Source organism: Pezoporus occidentalis, unplaced genomic scaffold (assembly GCF_034315485.1).
Source record: "Pezoporus occidentalis ecotype Australia unplaced genomic scaffold, CSIRO_AGI_Poc_V1 ctg437, whole genome shotgun sequence".
NCBI classification, from domain to species: Eukaryota; Metazoa; Chordata; class Aves; order Psittaciformes; family Psittacidae; genus Pezoporus; species Pezoporus occidentalis.
The window spans coordinates 18418-45166 of NW_026915766.1; the positions used below are offsets into that span (position 1 = coordinate 18418).

Sequence of the window (26749 nt, forward strand, 5' to 3'; positions counted from 1 at the left end):
TTGGAGTAGATTCTCCTGGATGGCATGCTAAGGCACATGAAAATCAACAAGGTGCTTGGTGACAGCCAGCAGGGCTTCACTAAGGGGAAATCCTGCCTGACCAATTTGGTGGCTTTCTATGATGGGGCTACAGAACTGATGGACAGGGGTAGAGCAGTTGATATCTACCTGGACTTGTGTAAAGCGTTCAACACTGTCCCACACGACATCCTTGTCTCTAAATTGGAGAGACATCAATTTGATGGATGGACCACTCGGTGGATAAAGAACTGGCTGGATGGCCGCACACAAAGAGTTGTGGTCAATGGCTCAATGTCTGGCTGGGGACCACTAACGAGTGGTGTCTCTCAGGGATCGGTGTTGGGACTGGTCTTGTTTAACATCTTCGTCGCTGACATGGACAGTGGGATTGAGTGCGCCCTCAGCAAGTTTGCCGATGACACCAAGCTTTGTGGTTCGGTTGATATGCTGGAGGGAAGGAATGCCATCCAGAGGGACCCTGACACGCTTGTGAGGGGGGCTGATGCCAGCCTTATGAAGTTTAACCATGCCAAGTGCAAGGTCCTACACCTGGGTCAGAGCAATCCCAGGCACAGCTACAGGTTGGGCAGAGAAGAGATTCAGAGCAGCCCTGCGGAGAAGGACTTGGGGGTGTTGGTCGATGAGAAAATGAACATGAGCCAGCTTCAGTGCGCGCTCGCAGCCCAGAAAGCCAACCGTATCCTGGGCTGCATCAAAAGGAGCACGACCAGCAGGGTGAAGGAGGTGACCCTGCCCCTTTCCTCTGCTCTTGTGAGACCTCACCTGGAGTATTGTGTGCAGTTCTGGTGTCCTCAACATAAAAAGGACAGGGAACTGTTGGAACAAGGCCAGAGAAGGGCCACAACAATGATCAGGGGACTGGAGCACCTCCCATATGAAGACAGGCTGAGGAAGTTGGGGCTGTTCAGCCTGGAGAAGAGAAGGCTGTGTGGAGACCTCATAGCAGCCTTCCAGTATCTGAAGGGGGCCTATAGGGATGCTGGGGAGGGATTCTTCATTAGAGACTGTAGTGACAGAACAAGGGGTAATGGGTTAAAACTTAAACAGGGGAAGTTTAGATTGGATATAAGGAGGAAATTCTTTCCTGTTAGGGTGGCGAGGCACTGGAATAGGTTGCCCAGGGAGGTTGTGAATGCTCCATCCCTGGCAGTGTTCAAGACCAGGTTGGACGAGGCCTTGGGTGATATGATTTAGCATGAGGTGTCCCTGCCCATGGCAGGGGGGTTGGAACTAGATGATCTTAAGGTCCTTTCCAACCTTGACTATTCTATGATTCTATGACAAATCCAGCAAGAGCTCTACTCCATGACTGCAGAGGCTGGGCTTACTGCAACAGGGCTATGTTTGGATACTTGGAAAATAGCAACTAGACACACTCCTTTGTAAGTAAAAATCATACTTGCAGCATCAGATCCAAAGAATAAACTGAACCTTGCTACAACCAAAAAGCTATGTAGGCAATAGGTGGTGAACACAGGTGAGTCTCGCAGATATGGGAGGCAAACAGGCATACCTTCAAAATCAGGCTGTAATATGCAGGAAGCTGATGGTCTCATCTATTTTTCTCTCCTCAGAAATGGCTGAACAATCATTTTGCAAGACTGGGGTTCTCCACCTACCACACTTTCCTGCCAAGATTACAAATGGGCTCCAAACACCACAGCTTAACCCAAGGACCCACTGCCCACACTGTCCTCTCCCTGGTGCTGCTGAACAACTGAGAGATTCCAGTGTGCTTTGTTTTTGCAGAGAAGATGGAGGAGGAAACTAGAAGAGTAAATCCCTGCACTAGTCCCAGGGGTGCTGCAGCTGCCCACCTCATCTCTAACTGCCAGAAACAGAACTACCAACAGAGTCAGTGCACAGTGCAGCCCTTCTAGCATAGGAAACTCATCTTCTCCACTAACTCAAACAAAAAGCAACCTAGAAAACTTAAGAACATCTTCCAGCCACAGGGCTGCTTTAGGACTGACTGTGCTTCCTATGCCCTCTGACTCAGCTTGTCATCATCCACATTATCCAACCAGAAGGAACAAAATAAGACCTGACAACTTGCTCAAGGACATGGCAGGAATCAAGCAGATTGAGAAACAGAAGTCAGCCACATGCCAGCTTGGAATGGAGGCATTTCTAAGAGCACAGAATTGATGCTGTTTCCCTCTACATGCCCAACTCTGCTCTATCATCTCTTGCCTCATCTTAGCATATCACTACAAGTATCACTTGCCCAGGATATGTGTCTGCAGTATTACCACAACCAGACACAACATGATGCAGTTATGGATCTTGCAACTGTTTTCAGGATCCAAGTATCATGGGAAGAGATTCTGTTATCAAGGTTTGTGGCATACAGCTTGGCTTAGCCTTACCATGTAGGCATCAGTCAGCTACATCAAACATGCCACTGAAAAGTAGTGGAGTTCGAAGTCTTTAGGCAGGATATACCCTAATTATTTACAAGGGCTTGGTCCTACGTGTAAACTAAGGCCACACAATGGTGCAACAGGGTCTGGACACATCAGATCCAGTTCTGCAAAGAGATTACGATGCCCTGGAAAACCGCATGGTAGCATCTATGGTCAAGACCTTCCACCCTCAAACATCTCAGACACTGAGGCACACCCTCTCCCACTCACAGGAAACACCAGCTACAATTAGCTGAGTGACCAGCTGAGGTACAACTGATAATTACAGGCTGCACAGGAGCTGCTGCAAGCAATTATTTGTACAATAGCACGCAGTCAGGAACTTCAGTCAAGGGCAGGACTCCATTGTGCTAAGTGCTATATAAATACAAACTAATGACCCATGAAAACATCTACATATGCAATGACAGGGACAGATGGAAAAAGAACTCATTTACCTTTTCAAATGCAGCCAGAAGAACATGGGCATGACCTGTCACCTCAACCACCACTGCAGAAATAGAAAGAGCAGTCCTGGTTAAACCTTGAAAACAGCACAAGCATAAAACTACCCTAAGCTCCATTTCAGTCTGTTCACAAATCCTGAACTGCCATCTGTTCTATTTTCAACTCCTCTTGCAATTTAAAACTCATCTTGTCATCTTGCACTCCTGCAGAGGAAGAACAAAACCCTGCTGGGCTCTATAGTGGGCCCCATACAGACATGCCTTCGTTATCTCGGGTGCTCCAAATTATTCAACTTTGTTTTCAGAGGCTGGAAAGGGAAAGTAAAACAAAGCGCTCAGTGGGACTCCACTCTCTCCTCAAATTCCTGTTTTTAATTACCTGAATTGATCACAGAGATTAATAAATCCATCTGGTTTAACTGCAGTTGGCGGCACTTCCAGACCTGTTATTTATCTCTTTATTTCAATCTAATCTGACGTGCTCATAAAACATTTATTTCTCATACCAATTCTGGACATAAAATCCAATCTGGACATAAAATCTGGACCAATCTCTGTCCAGTTCTCTGATTTTTTTCCCCAAAGACAAATATCTTCCCTCTTCCAAACTCAAGGCTTCCCTCTTAGTTGAACAGCACTGACAAGGGTCTGTCAGAGGTTTCAGTATTGCATCCATGATTCCAAAAGCAAATATAGAATAGAAGAAGCGGAGGTACAATCCCAGTCTCCTTGGCTCAAGGGTTTAAGGTTCTATTCAGCTCCAACTGGTTGGACCCTTTTGCTTAATTATGTTCAGACTCATTACACGGAAATGGAAGACAGAGGCCATAGAGGAGTCACAGAGGGAAGGGAAGTCATGTATCCACCTTGCCCTGCCCGGACCAACAAGTACCTGGGCTGTGCTCAGCACATGCAGAAGAGCTGGCAGAAACTATCAGCTCTGTGCCAAAAAGCTGAAGGAAGCAACTTCTGAGTTGTCTAAAAGGGAGGGGAGCTCAGCAGCTTCCTTTGGGCCTCCAGACCAGCAGAGACAACAAGAGGAACCATTCACTGGACTACAGCACAAAGATCAGGTTTGGGAACAGCAGCAGATGGGAGAAGAGAGTCCATGCCTGCAGATTTGCTGGTAACCAAGACTTGACATGACAATTTGGGTGTAATTGGGAACATAATGGCATACAGAAAAGGCGGCTAAAACTGGGAATCCATCTGCTTGCTCCCCCCACTGCCAGCCAAGAGCAAGGCTGCTCCAGCTTACTCAATAGATGAAATTCAGGACTCTCCCAGCAGTTTGAATAGCCAAGAAAGATAGCAGGCATCGCTTGCCTCATTTCCTCCGTGGCATTCAAGCAGCATGTGTGGCTGGAGCAGTGCAGCACCTTCCCTCCCCAAAGGGTTTCTGTAACTTTCCCTGAGAGCCATACCGCTGGCAGCAATGTGAAAGGGGTAACACTGCAAGCTCACATTCTCCATGGCATGCACACATCTCCTGTCAGAATTTGGTCCAAACCAACATCTCACTGACTGCTATTTTAATTTGCCATTCAATTTTATTTAACACAAGCAGTCACAGGCCAGCTGTAATTTTCCAGGTGCTCCAAACACACAAGGCCAGCTCCTTCCAGTCCCAGCAGTTAAAAACAGAACCAAACTACACAACAATTTCCTCAGATCTCACTCAAGTGTCACATATTTTGTGCAGATACTCTCTCCAGGAGAGGATTTAAAAGCAATTGCCTTTCCTGGTTATTAAAAGAGATGACAGGACACTATTGGCTAAGACTGGGCATGGTATGTGCATAAATCTATGCTTCCAATGCTGCCTTCTGTTCTATTTTTGGTCCTTCTAGGCATGCCCAACATTCAAAAGTACAAATACCTTGCCAAAAGCTCCATAAATAGAGGGTGTTTTATATTTATGGTTAAGAAATATATATATATGTCAATTTTACTAACATTGCCCGAAATCACTAAATATAGATGCACTTTAGAAGTAGCTTCTTTTCTTCTATGTTGCACTGTGCTTTGTTAGTCACACTTTAAATTGGTTGATCCAATTTAAATTGGTTCTGTTTCACTGTGCTTGAAGGACTGTAAAATAAGGCAATGAATTTCTGGGCAATTTCACATCTATAACATAAGAAACTGAGCAAGTGACTGCACAAAACAGTGCAATCAACAATGGGTTTTTTTTTCCTTTCTAATTATTCTTATATATTGTGCAAAATGTTACAAACAGTAGAAGTGAAATGCTGGTCCTGCTAACCACATCAGGCCCTTGCTTTAGAGAACGTATGAGTTCCTTGTGTGCTTTTCATTGCTGATGCTTAGAACAAGTGCAAACACATGGAGCCCAAAAGCACACTCCCCCTAAGGGAAATACTGTGGAATGTAACAATCCAAGCGCTTGTTGGACTTCCCCCTCCAAAATGGCAATATGCTTTAAAAATAATCAACAATATTATTTCTTATCAAAGGTTATGCTCTTTAATTGTAACCATTCAGCACCATTCAGAAGAAGCAGGAGAATCTTAAACTGCTGGAAGAAGCTGTATCTGTTTGAACAGTGGGCTAAGCATTTGAAAGCCATTTCTTTTTCTCTGACCATTCCTAGGGGAAGGCCCACCCTACAGTTAGCTATAGGCTTTATGCAGATAACTCACCCTTTAAAGATGGGGAAAATACCAACTCCCTTCTTGCCTTACTAACTGCAAATGCAAAACCCAAAGAGAAAGTAACCTGCTCTGATTTGTTCCTGTCATTGGTGGCAGAGCCAGGAGCTCACCAAAACACTATCCCAACACTAAATACCTGGCCATTTTTCCTGTAAAGAAATGAGGCTATTTTTAAAAGTGTGTTTCTATGTAAGAACCCATGGTTAGCTGGGCCCTTTCAATACAAGGAAGTTAAGGTGAAATCCTGAAATATTTTTATTCTGGAACGGTTCCCCAAGCCTATGCTACAAGTAAAATGTTTTCATCATTGCAGAATAAGGCCTGCCCTGAAGGAGTCACATAACCTCAAAGAGATCTAGATGACCATGGGAGCATACCACCATATGCTTACCATCTCCTTCATCCACCACTGCTCGGATAACCACAGGGAACACGCCACGATCCAAGTCAAAGTTCAGCTGAGGGAGAGAAATGAGAGGTTAGACAATTCACACCAGGCTTGCCTGAAGACAATGTTCGAGATGGAGGTAACATCAGAGGAATGAAAGCACCTTCTGACCCAGTCCCTGGTCTCAAAATGACACAAAAGAGCAGGAGAATTTAAAATTCAGGCACCAACTTTCAAAGGGAGTCAACCAGAATAACTACAACATATATACATGTCCCTGCCCATGGCAGGGGGCCTGGAACCAGGTGGTCTTTCAGGTCCCTTCCAACCCTAACCATTCTGTGATTCCATGATATACTGGCTATAGCATAGCAGTATACACTATTGCTCCCGACACTAGAAAAGAAGTCCTGACTCTGTATGAAGTTCCTGAAGACATACAGAAAAATCTGCAAAACTTCAAGCTCATGCAACACTTTAAGGAAACACCACACTGAGTTCCATCACTTGGCATGTTATGAAATTCAGGTCCTTAGCCTTCTAATTGGCGAGAGTGAAAATTTAAGATCTCACTTGAGTGCAAGGAAAACAGACTCAATTTCTTCCTTTGCCCTGCACTTCATTAAAGCACTTCAAAAGATCCATGTCATCTTACAAACACAAGAAAAATGCAACCTTACAAACACGATCCTATGCCAAGAACGGAAGTGGCTCAGAGACTGGATTTCTGGTGGTTTTCGTTAATTATTGGCTTGGATTTTTTTGTCTCATCCCTTGCCAAGAGAGAGGAAACTGTCATTTCACCAGGTATTCTGTTTTCAGTTGTTCAGTGAAAACTGAGACCCAATTCGAAGAGGCACAGCACCGCTCAGGTGGTGCTTCAGGGCTTCCCCTCCAGGGAAGGTGACCCTCACCATGAGCTTTAACACAGTTGAAAGTATTTCTCCTCAAATGAATTACAACCTAAATGTTCATCCTGAAATGAATGGTAACTGTACACCAGGAGATGATATGCCCAGTGAATGACCAGTCAAGTATGTCATAGCCATTAGCCACATGGCTGTGCCTCTGCCAAGAGCTGCTGGTACGTGCTTTGGATTGCAACAGCTCACCAGCCAGGGGAAGAGAGGACTGCAGTTCTGCTGCTCTTCTGTCCATAGCTGCATGTTCCTCGTGCATGTTACTTGCCTCTGGGGCTACTCAGCTTCTGCAGTGCTTTCTGGAAGTGACTCTTAGCTGTCTAACAAAGCTTTGCACACACACACACACACACACACACACACACACATCCCTGTTCAAATGTGATTCCAAACAGGTATGTGCTAAAAGACCTTATGATTTGACCGAGCTTGTCTTCAAGCTTGAGGGACATTGATTTTTATCCTCTGTACAAGAGTTTCACATTTTATTCCTCTTTTAAACTACCAGAATCCATTTTCTTTCCAGAACAGCAGAGTAACAAAGCAAACACAAAAATCTCATTTAACCACTCAGTATTTGTTATAGAGGAGTTTCATTAAGCCACTATTTTCCAGCCTGCATTTTTGAGCCTTTATGGCATGCCACAGAGGGACATTCATCGAGGACAATTGATTAAAATTGCTGAAAGAAGTTTATGGTTTTGCTTTGCTTCCTGCTCTGATTTATTACAGTACGACAACAGTTACTGTTTGTCAATTTGAAGGGAAAGTCACATCACAGATTTGTGGTTGCTTTACGACAAACTTTTGCATTCTCAAACAAAAGGCCTCTTTAAGGCTCCATTTCACATTCATTTTTACGGACCTGAAAACAACTGCCTCAACACAAGCCATACACTGTAACTTGCAAGCAAACCAGTATATTATGAAGACATAGTAAACTTTTATAAAGCTTTCCACCTAACAACCCAACAGAACATCATTTTCCCTTCTGTTGGCCAGCCAAGAACTACATCATATGCAAATATTCCAGTGAGCAAAAACACAAAGTAAATCTGGGTTTTTTGGACAACACCAGCAGCAATACTGGAAAGCAATCTGGAGCATGCAATTGTACACAACTCAGTGATAACACTCTGCCAGCTCTCTCAGGTGTTAAGTGCTGCATTTCAGTGGCCACTTAAGATTTAGCTGTGTGCATTTTACTGGACTTACGAGGACAAGGATTGATATATACACAGAGCCAAAATAGGAGAAGAAACTCTTCCGAATCACAGTACTTGTTCTGTATTACCTCCACAATCAGAGCTCCCAGTAACACCAATGAAAAAAAAAAAGAGTAGACAGAAGACGCAGCAGAATCAAGCAAAAGGAGCCTAGAAGCTTTTCTGTAGCATCTCTCCCTTCAAGCTGTCAAAGGAATGTGACTTTAGTACTTGAGTTAAGACCTTGCTGGCAGGAACAAAGGTGAAAATTAAGATTCTCAATTCTTTAAGAAGAGATCTGAGCTCCTACTTTCTAGCTCTCTCAGATGACAGAAGGGGTTGAAAAGCAGCTCTTCCAGGCTTTTGTATGCTGAACTTGTGAAATCACATATTGGCAGAAAAGCCAAGACATCAGGAGACCAGACTCTGCAGGATTTTGGTAACCACCATGGCATTTGTTGAGGCACGGGACTGATTATGGTTATAACTGTAACTTCGACACAATAGCTATTCAGTCTTTCAAAATACATGAAAGATTGCTTTTTTTCCCTTTCTTTTTCTTCTTCTTTTTTTTTTAATATTTGGAGTTATCTGTCAGGTTTTACTTATACAATACAGCCTTGGGTCAGGAAATGAGAACTGTATCATAGTTGATCTGGGACAGGGGTCCACAGGAACAAATACATTAGCAGTAGCTGCAGTCCAACTCCTCTGCATCAGGAATCTTTTATGGCAGACCTTCACAGAGCAGGGGAAAGATCAAGGCCTCCCTGCCCTGCATCACATGCAGGGGAAGTCCTTGAGCCAAAGCTCAGGGGCTCAAGAAGCAGTGACTGCCTGGGTTGGAATTTTGCAAAGATACTAAAATTAACAGGATTCCACAGATCTTGCTATGTGGTAAAAGCCACAGAGTTTAATTAAAAGCAAGCCTTCCTTTGTTTGCAGTTATGGGTTAAACTAAAAGGAGGAAAGGCATTCCCTTGTTCACCAATAATGCACCAGTATGAATCTGCCCCAGAAGGGAGAGTATCCCCCCACCTCACTGTACTGCTACATTCAATAATGCAGAATGTAGCCCTTCAACAGCAGCCTTCTAGAGCAATAATTTATAAAGTATTTTGACTGCCCATCCAACCAGTAAAAAATGTTGAGAACGTACTCCCAATATATGTGTATTTATTATTTATAAGATACATAGGAGCACTACTGAAGTTCCTCCCTGCACCCCAGTGAGCTGTCTTGCATGCACCCTGCTTCGGAGAGCAATGGTCCAGGGGACCAGCCAAAAAAACAAAACAAAACAAAAACCCCACCAAGACAGACATTTGTTCCCGGAGCTCTTTGGCTGTTCAGGGAGACGAAGGCTGAGGAGTGGCAGGCTCCTCCAGGAAGAGCTCCAGTACCAAGCTCTGCAGTCTCCCTCCTACACTAGACACTGGGATGCCAGCTGATCAGTGATATCAAAAGTTGCTTCTTTGGGTTTCTTCCCTGTTTGCCTGATCTACCTGCCAAATTCCCATACAGTGTTCATATCTGCTCCTCCTGGGGCCCCATTCATCTCATACCCATAAAACAGGCCATGGCAGCTGGGAAAGGGTTCTACAGCCCTAACTTCATGGCACTAAATGGAGTCTAGTGCTTCTGGGACAACAAGCTTGTGAAAAGAAGGGGATGCTGAGAAAAGACTTACCTCATCATCCTTCCAGTCTGAGAAATCTATCTTGAAGGAAGGCAAGGAGAATTGCTGGCTTACCCCTCTCTTGTAATGAACCGTCTCCGACTGCAGAGAGGGATTCTTTGTGCTGTATCTGGAGAAAGGGGGGGAAAGAAAACTTGCTGTAACATGTGATTGCTCTCAGCTGGGCTCTCATTCATTCCCGCCTGTCCACCCTTCAGGAATCACAAGTGGCAGCTCTAAGAGGCAGAGCTGGCAGGGGCTGGCAGCCATTCAGTGGGGATACAGAAAAGGAAGAGGAAGGTCAAAGCAAGAAGGTGAGCACAGGGAAGGGAAAGCAGCACAGACAGGCAAGGTCTGACTGGGTCCATATTGACCTGCCTGGGAACACTAGGTGTCAGAGGAGTAGAGTGGAGTGCAGCAGCCTGGCAAAGGCTGGCTCACTAAATCTAGGGCCTAGGCAACACTGGCTTTCAGCCCAGAACACAGTCTTACTTTCTGCAAGGAGCCCAGGAAGAAGCAGCAATGATCTAACAGTGGGAACACACAACCCACCACAGTGGTGAAAGCTCTCCCGTGCCTCTGCAGGACAGCTCTGCAGTGAGAAACACTTGCTTGGCTCACCATCATCCTGGTAAGCAAGAGCCATTCCAATTCACTCCTCTATTCTTTGTGTGCTTCCCCAGAGGTGTTGCAAGGGCAACCAACATCACCAGACACACACCAACCAGTCCCCGATGCTGGCCACCTACAGAAGAGTCACAATTCCGCTGCCTTGAACCCAGCACTGAAACACCAGTACTGCCATGCTGGGATGAATATCTCTGGCACGGGACCATAGCTATCATCCACCATCTCCTGCATCCAGAGACCCCCAGCCGTGTCTGCCCTGGGAGAGATCTTTCATTGCCCACTGACTGTCAGTACAATGCACAGTGGGCTTCAATGGTAAAACAGGATCAGGAAGTTTTCACCCCTTTCTGAAGGGTGATTTCTGAGCTGGATAGGCATAGCCAATTCTGGCACCGGAGAGGAGGCAGCAAACTGCAGAACAGGGTGGGAACATCTGAGGCTGTTTTTAACACCAAAGCCTTTCCTGTTGAGCTACCAACCATGTGTTCAGAGCATGTTGACAAACCAGAGAGAAAGTGAGAGATCCTTGCCCAAGAGGCTTACACTGCAGAAACCACCTCCCGTGGCAGTGACGAGACAGGTCTAGCTCCAGCTCGACAAGACAGACAGCCAGTCATAGTAATGGCATGTTATCTCTTCTGCACACTAACCATCACTTCCTAAACAATACTTCACACGGTGAGACTGAGAGCGTGCTGGCCTGCAGCCACTGCACACTGAACAGCTATAAGCTTGAAGCCTTGTTGACCATTCAAACTTGATTGCAATTGTCCCTGATGGAGCAGACAGCCCAGGGACAGGCTCCAGGTACAGGTGTCACATCAGCACCAGGAACTTCAGGCTGAGGTTTTCCTTAATTCAACCTGGGATGTCACACTGGATCCCCTACAACCAGCTCCTCAGATCTTGCTGATTCCATTTGTCAGAGAATACATGGGCAAGTACTACTGCCAGACCTGCTGCAAAGGAGACAACAGCAGAGGAGATCGAGGCATTTGCTGTGGCAGAGTCAGTGCAGAGCCCCATCAAGCAGAGCATGCACAGAGGCAGAGAATCCCTGCTTGAAAAAATCATTCTGTACTTTTGAGGACATTCAGCTCTTCTGAGACACAGACACAACTTACAATTCACCAGGTACTTAAGCAAAGGTTGGAAGCTCCAAGTTCCTTTGGCCCAGCTACACTTTATGGAGGAGTGCAGCACACCAGAAGGGGATGGCAATACAAAGCTTTTCTACACCCAAGGTAATGCCTCCTGGTTTCTGTAAACCAGGAGCAAGAGGGATGGGTAGCTCATTGCCAGAGGGGGTGAAACAAAATCCATGGGAAAAGCCTATGGGACAGAGTCAACCAAGAAGTGCAGAACTGAGCATTACAACAGAGATGTGAAGACTGGGCTGGAGGATGGCAGAGATGATTACAGAGGACATGCCTGAACCTTAAAACTCAGCTTCAGGCGATGCTGTGAGTGAAAACTTGACACTCAAAACCTTTAGCTCACAGAGCCAGTGGGCCACCCTCCTGGGCTCAGGCCAACCAGCACTGTAACACAGAGCTTTAAAGCACAATGATTAGGATGCATTCTGCAGCTGAAGGATAAGAATATGGACACCAGAAGATGATGAATACCTATTCATTCCTCTCAAACCCAAGGAGGAAAACCCAGGCTCTGCACTGGCATGAACTGCTGCCTTTCTCTGGAAAGCAACTGTAGTACCTGCACTGTCTGAGGACCCAGAAGTTTTATCAAGTAGGTTCACCATGTACACTCTACTTTCCTGCCGAGGCAGGTACATCATGTTATTTATGCCAATACCTTACCCTCAAAGACCATTCTGTACTGCTCTGAAATTGTGCTGCTTTACTAGAAGATCTCACTCCACCCTTTGCATTTAAAGCATAGTGTGGGAGAGATCAGAATGACAGGTCTTTTATGTGTGAATTACAGAGCGAGCAATTGAGTGAAGTTTTATTTACTGACTTGTCAAGCACAATGAATAGAGCAAGCCTGTATCTAGCTCCTTTTGTGGTGCTCTCAAAGCTTCCCAGCTCTGCAGAGAGGCACAATTCTCCCTCTACAGCTGGGAAAGCAGGGGATGGAAGAGTGACTTATCTAAGGTGACAGCAAGTCAGGAACCCACTGGAAATGAAGTGCAGGAGAGAGAGTGGAGCTGGGAGAAGGGTGTAAACATGATTATGATGCACGCCAGGAAAGGCACAGCACCTGGACTTACAGCATAAGCTCAAGCCAGTCTACAACAGGAAAACAAGTAACCCTGTTCCAAGGAAGACAGGGTAGGACAATGCTCTCGTAGACCTGCTGCTCTCACTATCCCTGACAAAAGAAATAAACCAGGTACATAGATTTTCTGAGCTGAAGAGTATGACAAAAACACCAAGGAGACTTTCCCAGGTGAACCAAGTGGGCCTTATGTTTCAGACTGTGTCACTGCCTAGGCCCCACTGTCAAACCTTATATCATACTTGGATCTGAACACCCAGACAATGCTGGGGACCAGCAGCCAGTGCTGAGGCTGCCAAGCACTAGCAGGACCAGAGCCCGGTGAACTCCCTGAAGTGCTGATCCCAGACTGCCACAGAGATCAAACCTTTCTGGGGTGATGCACAGGATCCACTGCACAAGTACACCCTCCTCACACTGCACAGCAGCATAACTTGGCAAGCTGTTAGAAAGCAAGTATCCTGCATATTAGTGTCTAAGTGGACTCTACCCACTCCCAGCCCTTTTTGTTGGCACCTGCTGTATTTATAAGTGTTCTACTACCTGCCTGTGCTGCTGTGGGTTTACAGCAAACAGCAGTGGAGAAGCTCTGTAGAGTTGTGGAGATGTGTCATAGCAAAGGAGAGCATGTATTAAGAATAAAGGATAGCAGAGAAGCAACGCACCGCCTCTCCCTGCATAAAGGCTGAAATCTGAATGTCTGGGCTGCTGTTTATCAGACTGCACCAGGCCAGGTCTCCATCCAGACAGGAGATGTAACAAAACCATCTCGTGAGCACTGTCAGCTCAGGACACTGGAGAAATGGGGTCTGTCCTATTAGGTCAGGACCAAACAGAAATCCCTGGTCACATCTTTTTAAACCTCTTTCTTTGCTCAGGTACCCGACAGTGTGAGAATCACCAGTAACAAAAGGTACCACACTGCTGACTGTAGCAGCAGCCCCCAGCTCTGTCCTCAGGATTCATGCAGTCCCTCTCCTTCTGTAAGCTCTTTGATACACCTTTACTCTCAAAAAGCAAAGCATACACTCCACACTGACTCCTTCCTCCTCCACATCAAAGCTTTACGCCCCACCAAAACCAGCTGCGTATTGGAGAACCAGCAGGCGATAAGCCCTGTGACTACAACACCGTGATTTCTGAGAAAACAAAAAACAAACTATACTATTCCACAGTCTCACTCCTCCATCATCATTTCAGAACCACTCGCTACCCACACAGAGAAACTCAACTTGTGGCTCACAGTCTTCTCCCTGTAGGCAGTCCAGACTTGCTACTGGGCATCTGCAGACCTTAAGTAGCACCCAAGCCATCAGTGTCATGCTAATGTTAGGGAACCTCTGGCTATGCAGAGTTAAATTTCTGTCGCTACATGCTCACTGGAGATGCAGCATGACCGTGTGGGTATGTTCCCCCTCTCACTCATGTCCCCAGTGCCTGGGGAAGTTCTCAGCAGTCTGCCAGTCCCAGCTCATGCAGACTTCCTCACTGCTGTGTTCCTCAGCTCCGCTTGGCACTGGAGCTGCCTCGAACAACTGAAAGATGATTTCTGTTACCACAGGCACATTGGGACCCCTGACCAAGCAAGGATCCTAGCCAGCTTGCCTCAGGGTTATGCAGAGCACTGTCCAAACCTCATTCCTCACAGAAAAGCAGAATGCACAGCAATGTTTCCCCAAGATACCACTTTTGACTAGTAACAGCTGAGAGACAGACTGTGCTTTGAAAAGCCTGTGGACAAAATGAGAGAGTTCTCTTTCTTTGGCACAGGTCCACACATTGCATGGCAATTTGCAGCAAGCTGAGACAAGACAGAGTCACATGAAAGCTTTGGAGGGTACTCAGGAACCAATTCTTCCACTGCTGCAGGCTGTGACCACCTGGCAGGCTCCATGCCCTCTTAAAGGTGATGAAGAGGGAACCAGTCATGTTCTGCTGGCATTCAAAGGGCACAGGAGACAGGAGTTGACATGGAGCAAGCATCCTGGCTCTCCCTCCCCTTTCATTTTGGGCCAGGATCTCAGGTCAACTTTTGGAGAACAGGGAAGTTGATTTTTTGGAATTGGATGATCTTAAGGTACTTTCCAACCCTAACCATTCTATGACTAACAAGTGTCTCAACTCGAAGTGATTTTTGTTGGTAACAGAAGCACTTCCAAAATATAAGAAGGCCATAGTGCTGGGACTCAGAGTTAGATAAGACCCAGCCCAGCGCAGCTCCCACACAGAGCACGGAGGTTTACCTGGTGCTAAGCTGGTGCACTACAGTCCCCAACAGTCTTCTCCTATTTCTTTCCAAGAACGAGTTTCCACTCCAGGTCAGGAGGAAACAAACACCTTAGCATGCAGCTGAAGCCCTACAGAGGTCTGCCTTCAGCTGCTGAACTGACTGGTGATTGCACCAGGCTCACGACTCCAGCCAGGCTTCAAAGCTGGCAGCTTACACAACAGCTACACAGAGCATACAAAGGCCAGAACTCTTATTAAAGACAGAGGGTTTGTCTGTTCAGTGAAATCTATAGAATTTAGCTCTCCAGCCTGTGAACTCTGCACACCACAGCGTTCCCTTGGGGACTGGTGTCTGCCTGGATCAAAGCAGACTTCGGCTGTAAAGGCTTGTGCCTAGCAAAAAACAGTGCTCTCCTCTGATTTCTTCACACAGAAGGAATCTCCCTGCACAAAGAATTCATATTAATCACCAGTCCACAGACAAAAGCAGCAAGGGCACCTTTCAAAGGCCCTGAATAGAGAGCTGCTATTAAATAACCAAAGGAATATCTGAGTGCCTCTGCCTCTCCTACAAAAGCTTTAGTGAAAACAGCCATGCACCAAGCTACCCACTTCAGCTAGATTTCATTTTGTGAACCAACTATTCAAACTTCCACATGCAGACAGAATATATAATCATTGCACTGTCACGGCCACCATCAGCCTGTGGTAGGATGTTTGCAATGAGTGTAGCAGGCATTGCAAAGCAAACAAGGAAACAAGGTTTAACAATGAAATATATCCAGTACACCCATCTGTGCATCAGCAACACAAACAGCACACCCTGAAAAAGGGCTAGCATTGCACAGCTACACTGACCTATTTTCACTGTGTTTTCTCTTTGTAATGAGAAAACAGAGCTTGGCATCAATACCAGTATACAGAAGAGAACCTTTTCTATCCAAAGAGGAAGATCTTATTCATAAGAATGGGCTGCAAACTCAAACTTCCCATGTCATATTTATCATCAGCTCCTGATCTGCCCAGACTGCTCATGCCTTTAGAGCTGGCTTTTTTAAGTTCTTCCATCTACAGGGCTGGTCTGACTTCTTCCGCTGGGGAAATAACCGCTGCTGTCATGTTTTAACTACACACAATCCTTCCTGCTAGTCAGCAGGATAGATTCCTAGAGCTGGAAAAGTCCCAGGGGCCCTCCCAGGAACAGGCTAACAGTGTGCACATCCAGGCTTTTGCTAGAAAAGAAAAGGATACATTTGTACAGTGCACACAAAAAGAGAATATGACCATCTCTACAATCTGCTCCAAAAACCACACTGGTCTCCTAATACATCTTTTGTACACATCTGAGTGTAGAAACATGTAAGCCAGTTCCTGCAGGAGAAAGCAGACTACAAACTGAGAGTCCTTCAGCTGTTCTCTAGGAGCAGTTGAGGGGTACTGCCAGCCCTGAGGTGGAAATGCAATGCAGAGCACCTTGCAATTACCTGGGGGGAAATGACCTACTTATGGGCAACCACTAGTGAGTAGCTGATGTACAGCTTGTACATCTGCATGTCTGTGCCTCCTCTACGCACTAAGGCAGAGGTTCTCATGCCATTCTCACACCCTACCTAGGGCCCATCCTGGTCACCCAGGCTGAGATGGCTGCGCCCTTCCTTGCTACACATGCTGATCACCCCTACCACAGGCATGCAGCTGCCTCTCCGGCTGGCTAGTCTTAAACCCCAGTGAGCATCACAGATTCTGACAGCAAATGTATCTCTGCTTGTAGGATATTTCTGAAGATGACAGGTACTGCTGTGCCTCAGGGACGCTGAGCGATACAAGGCTTGTCCTCGCAGGTGAGCAGTCAAGCTGTTTTGAGTTTCTCCAACCAGAGTACTCCTTGCTTTCTATCAAGCTGCTGGGAAACTGATGCCAAAGGAAAGAACAAACTGAGAAGCATCACTCCAAGCCAGCCAGATCACAGATCCCCAGGTGAGATGCTGTGTCCCCTCAGGTGAGCTCACTGCAGGGGCTGCCACAGGAAACAGAAGCACAGCAGAACAGTTTGAGGATTTCCAAAACCAAAGAAAGTGGACAAAGACAGAAAAATAAACTGAGAATACAGGGGGTCTTGAGCTGTTCAGAGGCAGGCCACTGCTAATCCCATGTCATTAAAGAGACTCTGGACACAGGCAGGTCTGGTCTCTGATACCCTTGTGGTAATACTGGTCCTCTGAGAACTGATGTATTTTACTCTAGAGTCTTTATGCTCACTACAAAGTAACTGGGCAAAATATATTCAGAAGTCAAGAGAAGCAGTTCCTTCTAGGTTTAAACTAATTCCCATTTCATCCAACAGGCTTCTACAGATATCTGTACTAACACCAGAAAATGCTGGATACCTTCCCCTGGGCATGGGGCTGCAGAGGTGAAGACACCTCTACAATCACCACAGCCACACATTCACCTTCTCCAGACTTTACTGGCCAACTGTGGTCCCACAGCGGTGGCAACACAGCTCCCTGTGAAATTCAAGAGTTCATCAGTTCAGGACAAGAGGCAGGTGGCAGTTGGAAGCTACACATTCCCAAGAACTTGGCTGGGAAACAGTACAGCTGAGCGTATCTCCCAGCCAGACTGCCTGGGAAAGTCTGCTGAATGCTCCTTTGAGACAGGTTAGGACAGGCAGCACATACTGATAAAGGCACCAGCTTTTAAATGGAGCCCAAACATCTCCAGGAGGAAGCTTCCTGGCTTGCAGAGAGAAAGGCTTCCTGTGGGTCACAGAGCGCAGCTAATCCTGAAGGCAGGCCCATGACACAGAGTGCTGTGGCTCTCTGATGAGCAGAGACTCTAGAACAAGCAATACCTCTGCTTAGGGAAAGCCACTTTCCCTCCCCTCCCTCCTCTCACCCCAAACTGCAGGCACATAACAACTCGCCTAGCAGGAGTTTCACATGAGCAGGAGCACTGATACTATTAGGACCAGTGTTTGTTTCAGCAGAGAAGCAAGAATAACTTGTTCAGTGCTTCTGAAGAGCCACGCTGCAGGCTGGGGATGAGAAGAAAATCTCTGCTTTTGCAAAGGGTCCAGAAAGTTTCTCCCATTTTAGGATTTAGCATCAATTCAGGAGAGTGGAAAAAAAAAAAAAAGTATTTTGTTTTAAAAGCATCTTCTTCCCAACCAAGTGCTGAACACAGCTATAGAAGAAGTTTTGAATTTCTTGACAGTGCAGCTTTTTCACATGCTTGTTCCTTTGATGTAGCTGTTAGCACCAAAAGAAATTGAGAAAAAGGAAAATCTACCAGCCCAGGCAGGGGGAAGCTGCAGTCCTATTTGTGCACTAAGAATGCACTCACTCCTCTCAGAGCTTGAAGAATGCAGCCCAGTTTGTTTTTTTTTTTCCACTAGAATTTGAAAAGAATAAATCAAAGTAATTATTGCACTGCCCTTTCAGAACTGCTTTGCAAAGCTGAAATCAGAGCTTCAAAAGGCTTTTACTAGCAGCCAGCAAACCCAGAGAAGCAGAGATGCCTACTTCAAGCAGCTATACTAGCCCCAAGACATGCTTCATAAGCCACTTCCACAGGGAAAAATAGCCTGGGTTGAATTAAACCAGCTTATAAAGTCTGTATTTGTATCTTGCTTCCCGCAGCCCTTATTACCTACACATCTGCATGAAATCAGGATCAAGCCTTCCAAAAGGTTCCCTGGCCTTTGGTGCAGCCCCCCACACCTATATAATGTTTATTGTCCAAGAACTCCAGAGCAGAGACAGACAGCTCATCACTCCTATACTATGGGGAAATAAAGTATGACCTTTTTAATAAAAGGCCATCAGTGGAAGCAAGAGCTGAATCCAAGTACTTTACCTTTTGATGTAAAGGTTCAGTGCATGGGGCAGCACTGCTGCCACCCAGGCAGGGCAGCACATTGTGGTCAGCTACATTTTGTTAGCGAGGTAACGACTGCAGTCTACTGATCCTGGTTTTGTGCAGAGGCAGGTAGGGTTCATGAACAAAGGCTTCTCTTCTGGCATTTGAATAGAGATCTCTCTCAGTGAACCATGGAAAGCGTGGATTAAAACATTCAGGTTTAAAAGAATATTTCTTTGAAGGTGATAGTTGTGTTAACTTTAAGATGCTCTACCTAGGAATTGTTCAAATTAGATTTAAAAAGCAATTAGGTAGTTCATGTTTGCTGCATAAGCGTTAAAGAGCAGGCAACAGCACTGGTGACAGTCACTGGCTGAGTGCATGGCACTGATTTAAGTAATGTGTTCTTTAAGTGAACCAGAAACCATGATTTCCTCCTTCAATCAACCAACAGAATTTTGAGAGGAGAGCTGAGAGTTAGAGAAGACACACTCTATCCAGAAATAGTTATATTCAGCAACTATAATACTTTCATTAGGCAATTATTATTCAAGGCACAACTTGACAAGATGGTCTTTTATGAGTCCAACATAGAGCAGTTTAACCAACAAGAATGCTACACTGCTGGTCTCAGGTGACTCAGTTGCATTTCACCCCAACACAGGCTGGTTCAAGACACAGGTTAAAAAGATCATCTTTCTTTTTAGAATAACTTTCTTTTTTGCCATTTTGACACAACAAAAAGCTTAACTAGGAGTCTGGAAAAAATACATTTTAAACTACATGCATAATCTTTACTGACTTAAGCTCATTGTAAAATGTAGCACAAAGGTTGATGTGAAGCTTACCGAGTTGTAAATACAGATAATAGATGTTTCGGCATTACTGATAAGTGACAAAGACAGTCTCCAAGCAAATCAACAAGTGAATGTGCAAAACAAGATTAAAATCAATGATTTAAAACAAGACTTGCTGATTTAAGCCATGGCTGAAGTCTGGCAATGTAAATACATCCACCCTGGCCACAGAGGCCCTCAGCTCTTCCCATTAGCCCACAACAGGTTTCCTTCTTAGGTGAAAAAACAAGGAACACTGCGAGGCAGCACAAGGGACACTGGCCACCTCTCCACATTGTACCTGTATTAAGAAAAGAGGACTTCAATCTCCAAGGCTGCCATTCCAACACCTTCACTAGCACTAAATTCACAGGAAACCTAAGGACCCAAGAGACAGAACATGGAAACTTTATTCTAAGGTATCCTGCTTCATTCAGCTCTGCTCAGGACAAGCTGAATCTAAATAGAAAGCATTTTCACAGTTTGTCAAGAGAGATTTTTCAAGCACTTAAAAGGAGCTAATTTATTACCTCTCAAAAGTAAAGGCATTCACAGGCTTCAACAGAAGAAATGAAGTGGCCTAAGCAAAAATTCTGGATTGGGATATCCTCCAGTTTGGAGGAACGCACATCTGGATGGCAGCTTTGAGCCTGTCTCATTTCTAAAAATACACTGTTCATTGGTCATTAGTGGGATGTTTATACTTTGCATAAAACATACAAGCCATTTTATGGTTTGTCATACGTACTTCTCCCTGCTGAAACCTCTACAGATCCCTCCAATAAAACATAAGTTAACCCCCAAATTCAGAGCACCACTGCAGAAGCCATCAGCATCACATGCACAGAGCCACTGATCAGCCAAAAGCCTCTACCAGAGGAAGCCAAGAGCTTCTGCAGCCTGAATCTTCCTTTACCCATAGACCAAGAAGAATTATTTGTCCCATGGCCATGGGAAGCCTGCTGTAACGTACCAGCAGCTCATGTGTACCCAGCTCACACCAGGGAAAGCACATTTCAGCCACCTTATTTCTTAATACAGAGAGAAAATTTTGCATAGTGTTATGGGATACAGTGTTGATTGGAATGGATTAAACATGCAGATTTAGATAAAAAGGTTTGAAAGCTGTAGGGATGCACTACCAGGATATAAGAAAGACTCCATGGATGACAGTTTGACCATTCTTTCTACAGCTAGTCAAAGACTAATACATGTGCTTGACAGGAAACACAGTTTCAGGCAATAAATCCTCCTGATAACCATTTCCCAGCAGCCTGTGTTTAGGGGGTCATTCATCCCAAAATAGGCTTTGGGTGAGCCTCAATTCCACAGATTTGCTATGTAAATGTCAGACTGAGCTTTACTTTGGTGGCCTAGATGCTGCCATCACAGGGATCATAGAAATCCAGTGAGTCAGGTGATCTGGGTTAAAAACAGGTACTGTTTGAAGGGAAGGGTATTTGGTTTTTAATTTCATAGAAAATCTTGCTGACAAAGCACACAGCTGTGAGCTCCTCTCCTTTAATGCACACAAAATGGTTTCTCCACACCAAAAAACAAACCAAGAAAGGAACAAAAGAGAGGACATTGGCAGGAGGGAAGTGAAAATAATATTCAAAGCTATGAGAATATATAAAGCAAACCAGAAAAAGATTAGCCTCTCCATCCTCCATGGCAGCACTGCCCTGTTCATCAGACGAGAGCCTGTGCCCCTCCACATGCCCACACGCCCAGGACTTACACTGCCATGCCACCAACAAACTCCTCTGTAGCCTGGCAGTAGATTGTGATGGCGACACGAGCATCTGCATCAAATGTGAACTCCAGGCTGTACAGGACTTTCTGCTTCCCATTCTCCTCAGTAGGACTGTCAACATCATCTTTATACCTGAAAGACAAAGCCAGAGGATTAGAACATATTCTTATGAGATGTGATCAAGATCACTCTGGGAATCAGGACAAGAGTACTTCAGTGGAGGTGTTCTGGGCATGCAAGGCACCATAGACTTCCACTGGGGCTTCCCAGAAGACTTTGATTCTTTCCTCCAAGAAAGGTTCTTCCAAGATTTGATTGAAGTTATTCAATTGAATTATGTAGTGATGGTGTTGAAGAATCTCACTGAGCCTTACAATGCTGGGACACAGAATGAGACAAGAAAGTGAACTCTTGAATGTCAAACCCTAAGATAAGAATGTCAAATCCTAAGACAAGAAACATTCTCCCTCCTTTTAAAACTTCACATTAGACTCAATGTTTAGGCTAAAGAAATCCTGCACAGGCCTGAGAAGTCTGAAGCCCAATTCTTTTAACTCTGCAAATTAAACGGCGCATGACAGGCAAAATAACAGGGTTTCTGTAACACAAAACTCCTGATCAACAAAAGATCACACTGATCTGTGTGATCAGTATCAGACAGAAGATTGATATTCAGCTCAGAAAGTATCCAAACACAGGAACTTCAAATACCTTTAAAAGTATAAATCGTCAATCAAACCTTTGATGCTGCTAATGACTGAAGCTTGCACACATTTATTGTATAAACAAAAATTAACACATTCAACTGTGTAACAGATGCATGATAACCAATAGAGGATGAGTTTAGAAGTTATTTCAATTTCTATAAACGTGAGTTATAACCTGGCTATGGGCCACTCAACAACTGTGTGATCACCACTGCCCAGGATTACTCCTCCTCACTGCTGCTACAAAAAGGCAGGTTACAAATCTGGTGAAGAAGGTGGTATGAAGAAAGGTTCAGGGCAGCAAGCTAAGGCCATGGTTGAGCAGAGAGTTATGGCATGCTAGGAGGGGCCAGGGAAACCAGCAATCTGGAACAAGCACCCAACACAACATACCATTGAGAAGACCTCTCCTGCCCTGAAGAGCAAAGTGACAGACAGAATGGATGTGATTCACTGGCGGGGCAGAAGCAGATTCTCCTACGTAAATTCCAATCCCACCATAACCCTACAACTGTAGGTACCACCATTAAACCCCCCACTGTGCAGAAAAGGTGAATGCAACAGGTTGCCTTTGAGAGGTGTACAACACTAGTTGATGTACACTCAGCTCCAGCCTCACTTGTCTGTTGGTACTACCTTAATTGCCACGATGCCTGGGTCAAAGCCAAGCAGCTAAACTATTCAGGAAAAGCTTGGCACTGTCTCTGACTTCGCAGTATCAGTCAGCCTCTCCTTTCATTAACCAGCCTCAATGAATATGCTGCACTGTTGAAAATACTCAGAAATACTCATAATTCCATCTGAAAATTGTCAAGGGAATCCTTATTTACCGAGTTCACTGAGATGTAATAACTGCTGCCTAATTAAGAGAGTTCCAGCATGAATTTTATTTAACATCACACTGAACAAGAATGAAATGTTCAACTTCAGCCATTTAATACAGAAGGTGCAAAATAAAATTTGAGAGCAGTACAATCAAACACCTAACGCACATACTATTGTAATCCTAGTGAGCCACTAGAGCATACACTTGCATTCCTGCCTGAAGGAGCTGGAGAGCTCCAAACAAGACTTTTGCCAGAGGTTCACCAATGTCAGAACAGTAAATCAAACTAGAATACACCCAACATGCAAGTATAAAAACAGAAATCCCAAGAACAGAGGGTCTGAACACTTGCAGCAGCAAATACTGGATACAATATACAGTATAGAGCAAGATGGTATTTTCACAGTAGCTAGTTGCATTAAAAGGATAAAATCATGGCACTCGAAGGCTGTAAACAAGAAATACTTTATCCAGCAGGGCAGGTTTGCCTAGAAAACACAAGGGTAGCATCAACATTGTGTCCTGAACTGACCCAAGAACAACAGATGGCAACAATCAGCCCACAAGAAAGCAGCAACGCAAACTTCTGCAAATTGTCCCATGCTGCACTGCCCTCCATTGATCTGAGGCTGGCAGCAGTGGATCCATGCTATGATACCTTTGACACTTCTTCCAGAAGAAGTAGGGTGGGGGAGAACCAGCACCCCTTGAAGGCAAGCACCAATGGAGGCTCCTTCATAGACCTATACTCACTGTATATACGGTAGGTATCAAAATAGAGATGAGTAGCACGTGTATGAGTTACAAACCAACACTACAGATGTAGATATCTGTAACAGCCCCAAGTAACAAAGTGGGAAACCTGGGGGTGGGTGCAGATCACACAACAACATTTCTTCAATGGTAAAACCATTGCCTGTTTTGTCTTCTCAGAGAAGCCACAAAAAGCACACGGGTTCCCATATCACCACCCTGCTCCCAGTGTCACCTCTTCACCTCCCTGCCAGCACTCGGAACGTGCTTCCATCCTTTCAAGACCCAAAGCGGTTAAACCTTTCTAAACCTAGGCTTCACTTGATCTGTTGCCCTGGGAGACTATACAGGGGACACTACCAACTACCAGCTGCAATGCCTGGAGAGAAGGTTTCTGGAGGATGCATCTGCTGGGAGACAGGAAGCCCTGCCTGCCTTGAACACCATCGCTCAAGCAGGGGGCAAAGTACACATGCCTAAATGGTGACAGTCACAGCAAGGCTGTGTACATATCTTCCAGTTTCAACATGCCTGGTGCTGGAGGTTAAGAAAATTGTCTGCCACATAGCAAGGAGTTCAGGTGAGAAAAGACTGCATAAGCAGCTATACCAACCGGTAGCTGGACCGAGGAACAAGCAAAGACTACCAGTGCATACTCTGAGAAGCAGAGATATCTCATGTTCCACCTTAAGGTGCAAGAACAGTGGGATGTATCTTCAGGAGACTAATAAGACGAAGTCACACATTTTGCATTCCTTCTTTCTTTGCAAAGGATATGGCAGATAAGGAGGTGGTGGTTCAGGAGTGGTTTGGGAGCTCAAGAGCTCTTCTGTCTCCACCTGCACTTGAAGTTTACAAGTTCATTCGGTCAAACCCTACAGACAGTGCTGGTGTGAGGTGGCCACAGATGCATGCACAAGTTTAGAAACCAGTGACTTTGCTAGGTGTGCCTTTCAGTCATGCACATGAGAGCACAGTCTCCACAACCATGTGTACAGAGCAGAAGAGACTGACCACCTTTGAGAACAAACAGCTGATCCAACGTTATGATGAAAAAGGCAAAGCAGGATGACCAAGGGAGCTGAGGCCACCTGGTCTGACATCACGTCTTTTTGTTTGTCTGTTAAAGAATTAAAAGATAAAAATATAATTAACAGCAACCATGACAATTTTACAGAACTAGGTGGAGTCGAACCTGATTTCATCCTTTGAGGAGATTAAAAAGTTTGATCAAAAGCTTAGTAGACCTGCAGGATAAATGTGAAGTATTGCTTGGCTTAGCATTGTAAGATATGCATTACAACAGTTTTAGCAGGCATTTGACATCTCTATCAGTGTTGACCGTCATGGAGGGAGATCACCATCAAATGGAAGCTTTCCTGTTTAAGCATCCTGCAGAGATCTGTACAGTTTAACACTGTTCAGGGCTGCAGATAAGGCAGTCCCAGCACCCTCCGTAACATCACCTTCACTGCAGGATGAACAGCTCCAAGGATCATCAGCCCCACTGTGGTGGAGAGGGCAGAGGAGGGATTTCCCTTCTTTCACTCACAGTAACTCACCCATCTCCTTCAGTCCCTATTATCCACCTCCCTCTCAGGCCCTTATCCAAAGTGCTCAGTGGTCTCACTATTCTCCACGGTATTGCTGCTGCTTCAGACACATTCCCAAGCCACTACAGTTGCTGATTCCTTCAGCACTTTAGTTCCGTGATGCCATCCAAAGCCCACACTGAAGCAGAGAGGCTGTCCCAGGATGTAATTTTTCCATGAAACACTTTATGAGTTGATCTTCCTCTAGTGACTGGAAGTGCTTTCAAGATAAAAGTAAACAGCCATCTTAAGCTTATCGGGTACTTCAGCTCTGAAATCAGCTTCCAATCCAGTGCCAGAAGAGGGACATGAGACAGACATAATGCACTCTTCTGTTAGCTGTTAACAGCAAAACTCATGCTGCCCTCCTCTGAGGTTCAGAGAGTCTCACCCTGCTAGAGCTCAAGCACTCACACAAGGTGTTGAAAACTCAGGTCCACAGGTTTATTGCTTCTCTCCAAAGCTGCTGTAAACTTTCATAGTTGGGCAAAGCTCAGAATTTGTCTGGTAAGAGCTGGAAACCCAAAGTGGACATTTCCTCATATTTCTCCATAAAGTCCTGCACCCCAAATTATGGATAAGCACCCTCTTCACAGGTGAACAATGACTTTTCAATTAAATACAGGGTTGGTATTGGGACCAGTGATGTGTAACATCTTTGTCAGTGACATGGACAATGAGAATGAGTGCACTCTCAGCAAGTTTTTACAAGGGCATGCAGGGATAGGACAAGGGGCGGGGGGGGGGGGGGGGGCTTTAAAAAGAAAGATGTCAATTAGGTATTGAGAAGAATTTTTTCTGTGCTGAGGCCCTGGCACAGGTTGAAGCTGAGGCTGCCTCATCCCTGGCAGTGTTCAAGGCCAGGTCGGATGGGGCTTGGAGAAACCTGGTCTAGTGGAAGCTGCCCCTGCCTGCTGCAGGGGGGTTGGAACTGAATGATCATTAAGGTCCCTTTGGATTCAAACCATCCTATGACTCTATGAAAAACAAAAACTTTGTGAGCACTTCATCATCAGAACCTACTTTACACTTAAGACACTCAACCCAGTATCATTTTATTTGGTGGAGGAGGTGATAAATTAAACTTAACTAGTTCTGGAAAGAATGTGCAAACCTCAATTACTTGTTTTAAATAAGCCAAGCTGGAGAGGGCACAAAGTGTCTTTATGTACATAGAAGAATAAAGGAAAAGTCTCTGGTACAGAACAGCAGAAAAGGCACGAGACACAATGTACCCTTGGGGACTGGCAATTAAAATCTCATTCTGGGTCTACATCAGTACAAAATTAAATAGAGTAATGTTGATGGTGGTGTTAACAGCAGTAATATGGTGGCAGCAGCACAAAAGCCTATTGGAGTTCACAAGGCAGCAAAAGAACTGATAGTACCAGGAATTAGACAGATGCAAACCAGGACACTGTTAGGGTGCGTGGACACTATATTTCATATAGTCCAGAGCTTCAACTCCACCTGGGAGGGCAACCACAGAAAACAGAATGAAAGAACTGTATGTACTAAACCCCATCAACTCCTCCATT

The 26749-nt window shown here is 45.2% G+C and overlaps 1 protein-coding gene across 6 annotated transcripts in view; it reads right to left on the minus strand.

Annotated features, from left to right (window-relative positions):
* The window catches only part of MGRN1 (mahogunin ring finger 1), a 57187-nt gene that overhangs the window by 18411 nt on the left and 12027 nt on the right, over positions 1-26749 (minus strand). For all 6 annotated transcript variants that reach the window (XM_062634708.1, XM_062634711.1, XM_062634709.1 and 3 more), the window contains exons 4-7: positions 21319-21465; positions 9793-9910; positions 5981-6047; positions 2906-2958 (exon numbers count right to left, since the gene is read on the minus strand). In XM_062634708.1, coding sequence (XP_062490692.1) covers positions 2906-2958; positions 5981-6047; positions 9793-9910; positions 21319-21465 — 385 coding nt within the window. The remainder of the gene's footprint in view (positions 1-2905; positions 2959-5980; positions 6048-9792; positions 9911-21318; positions 21466-26749) is intronic.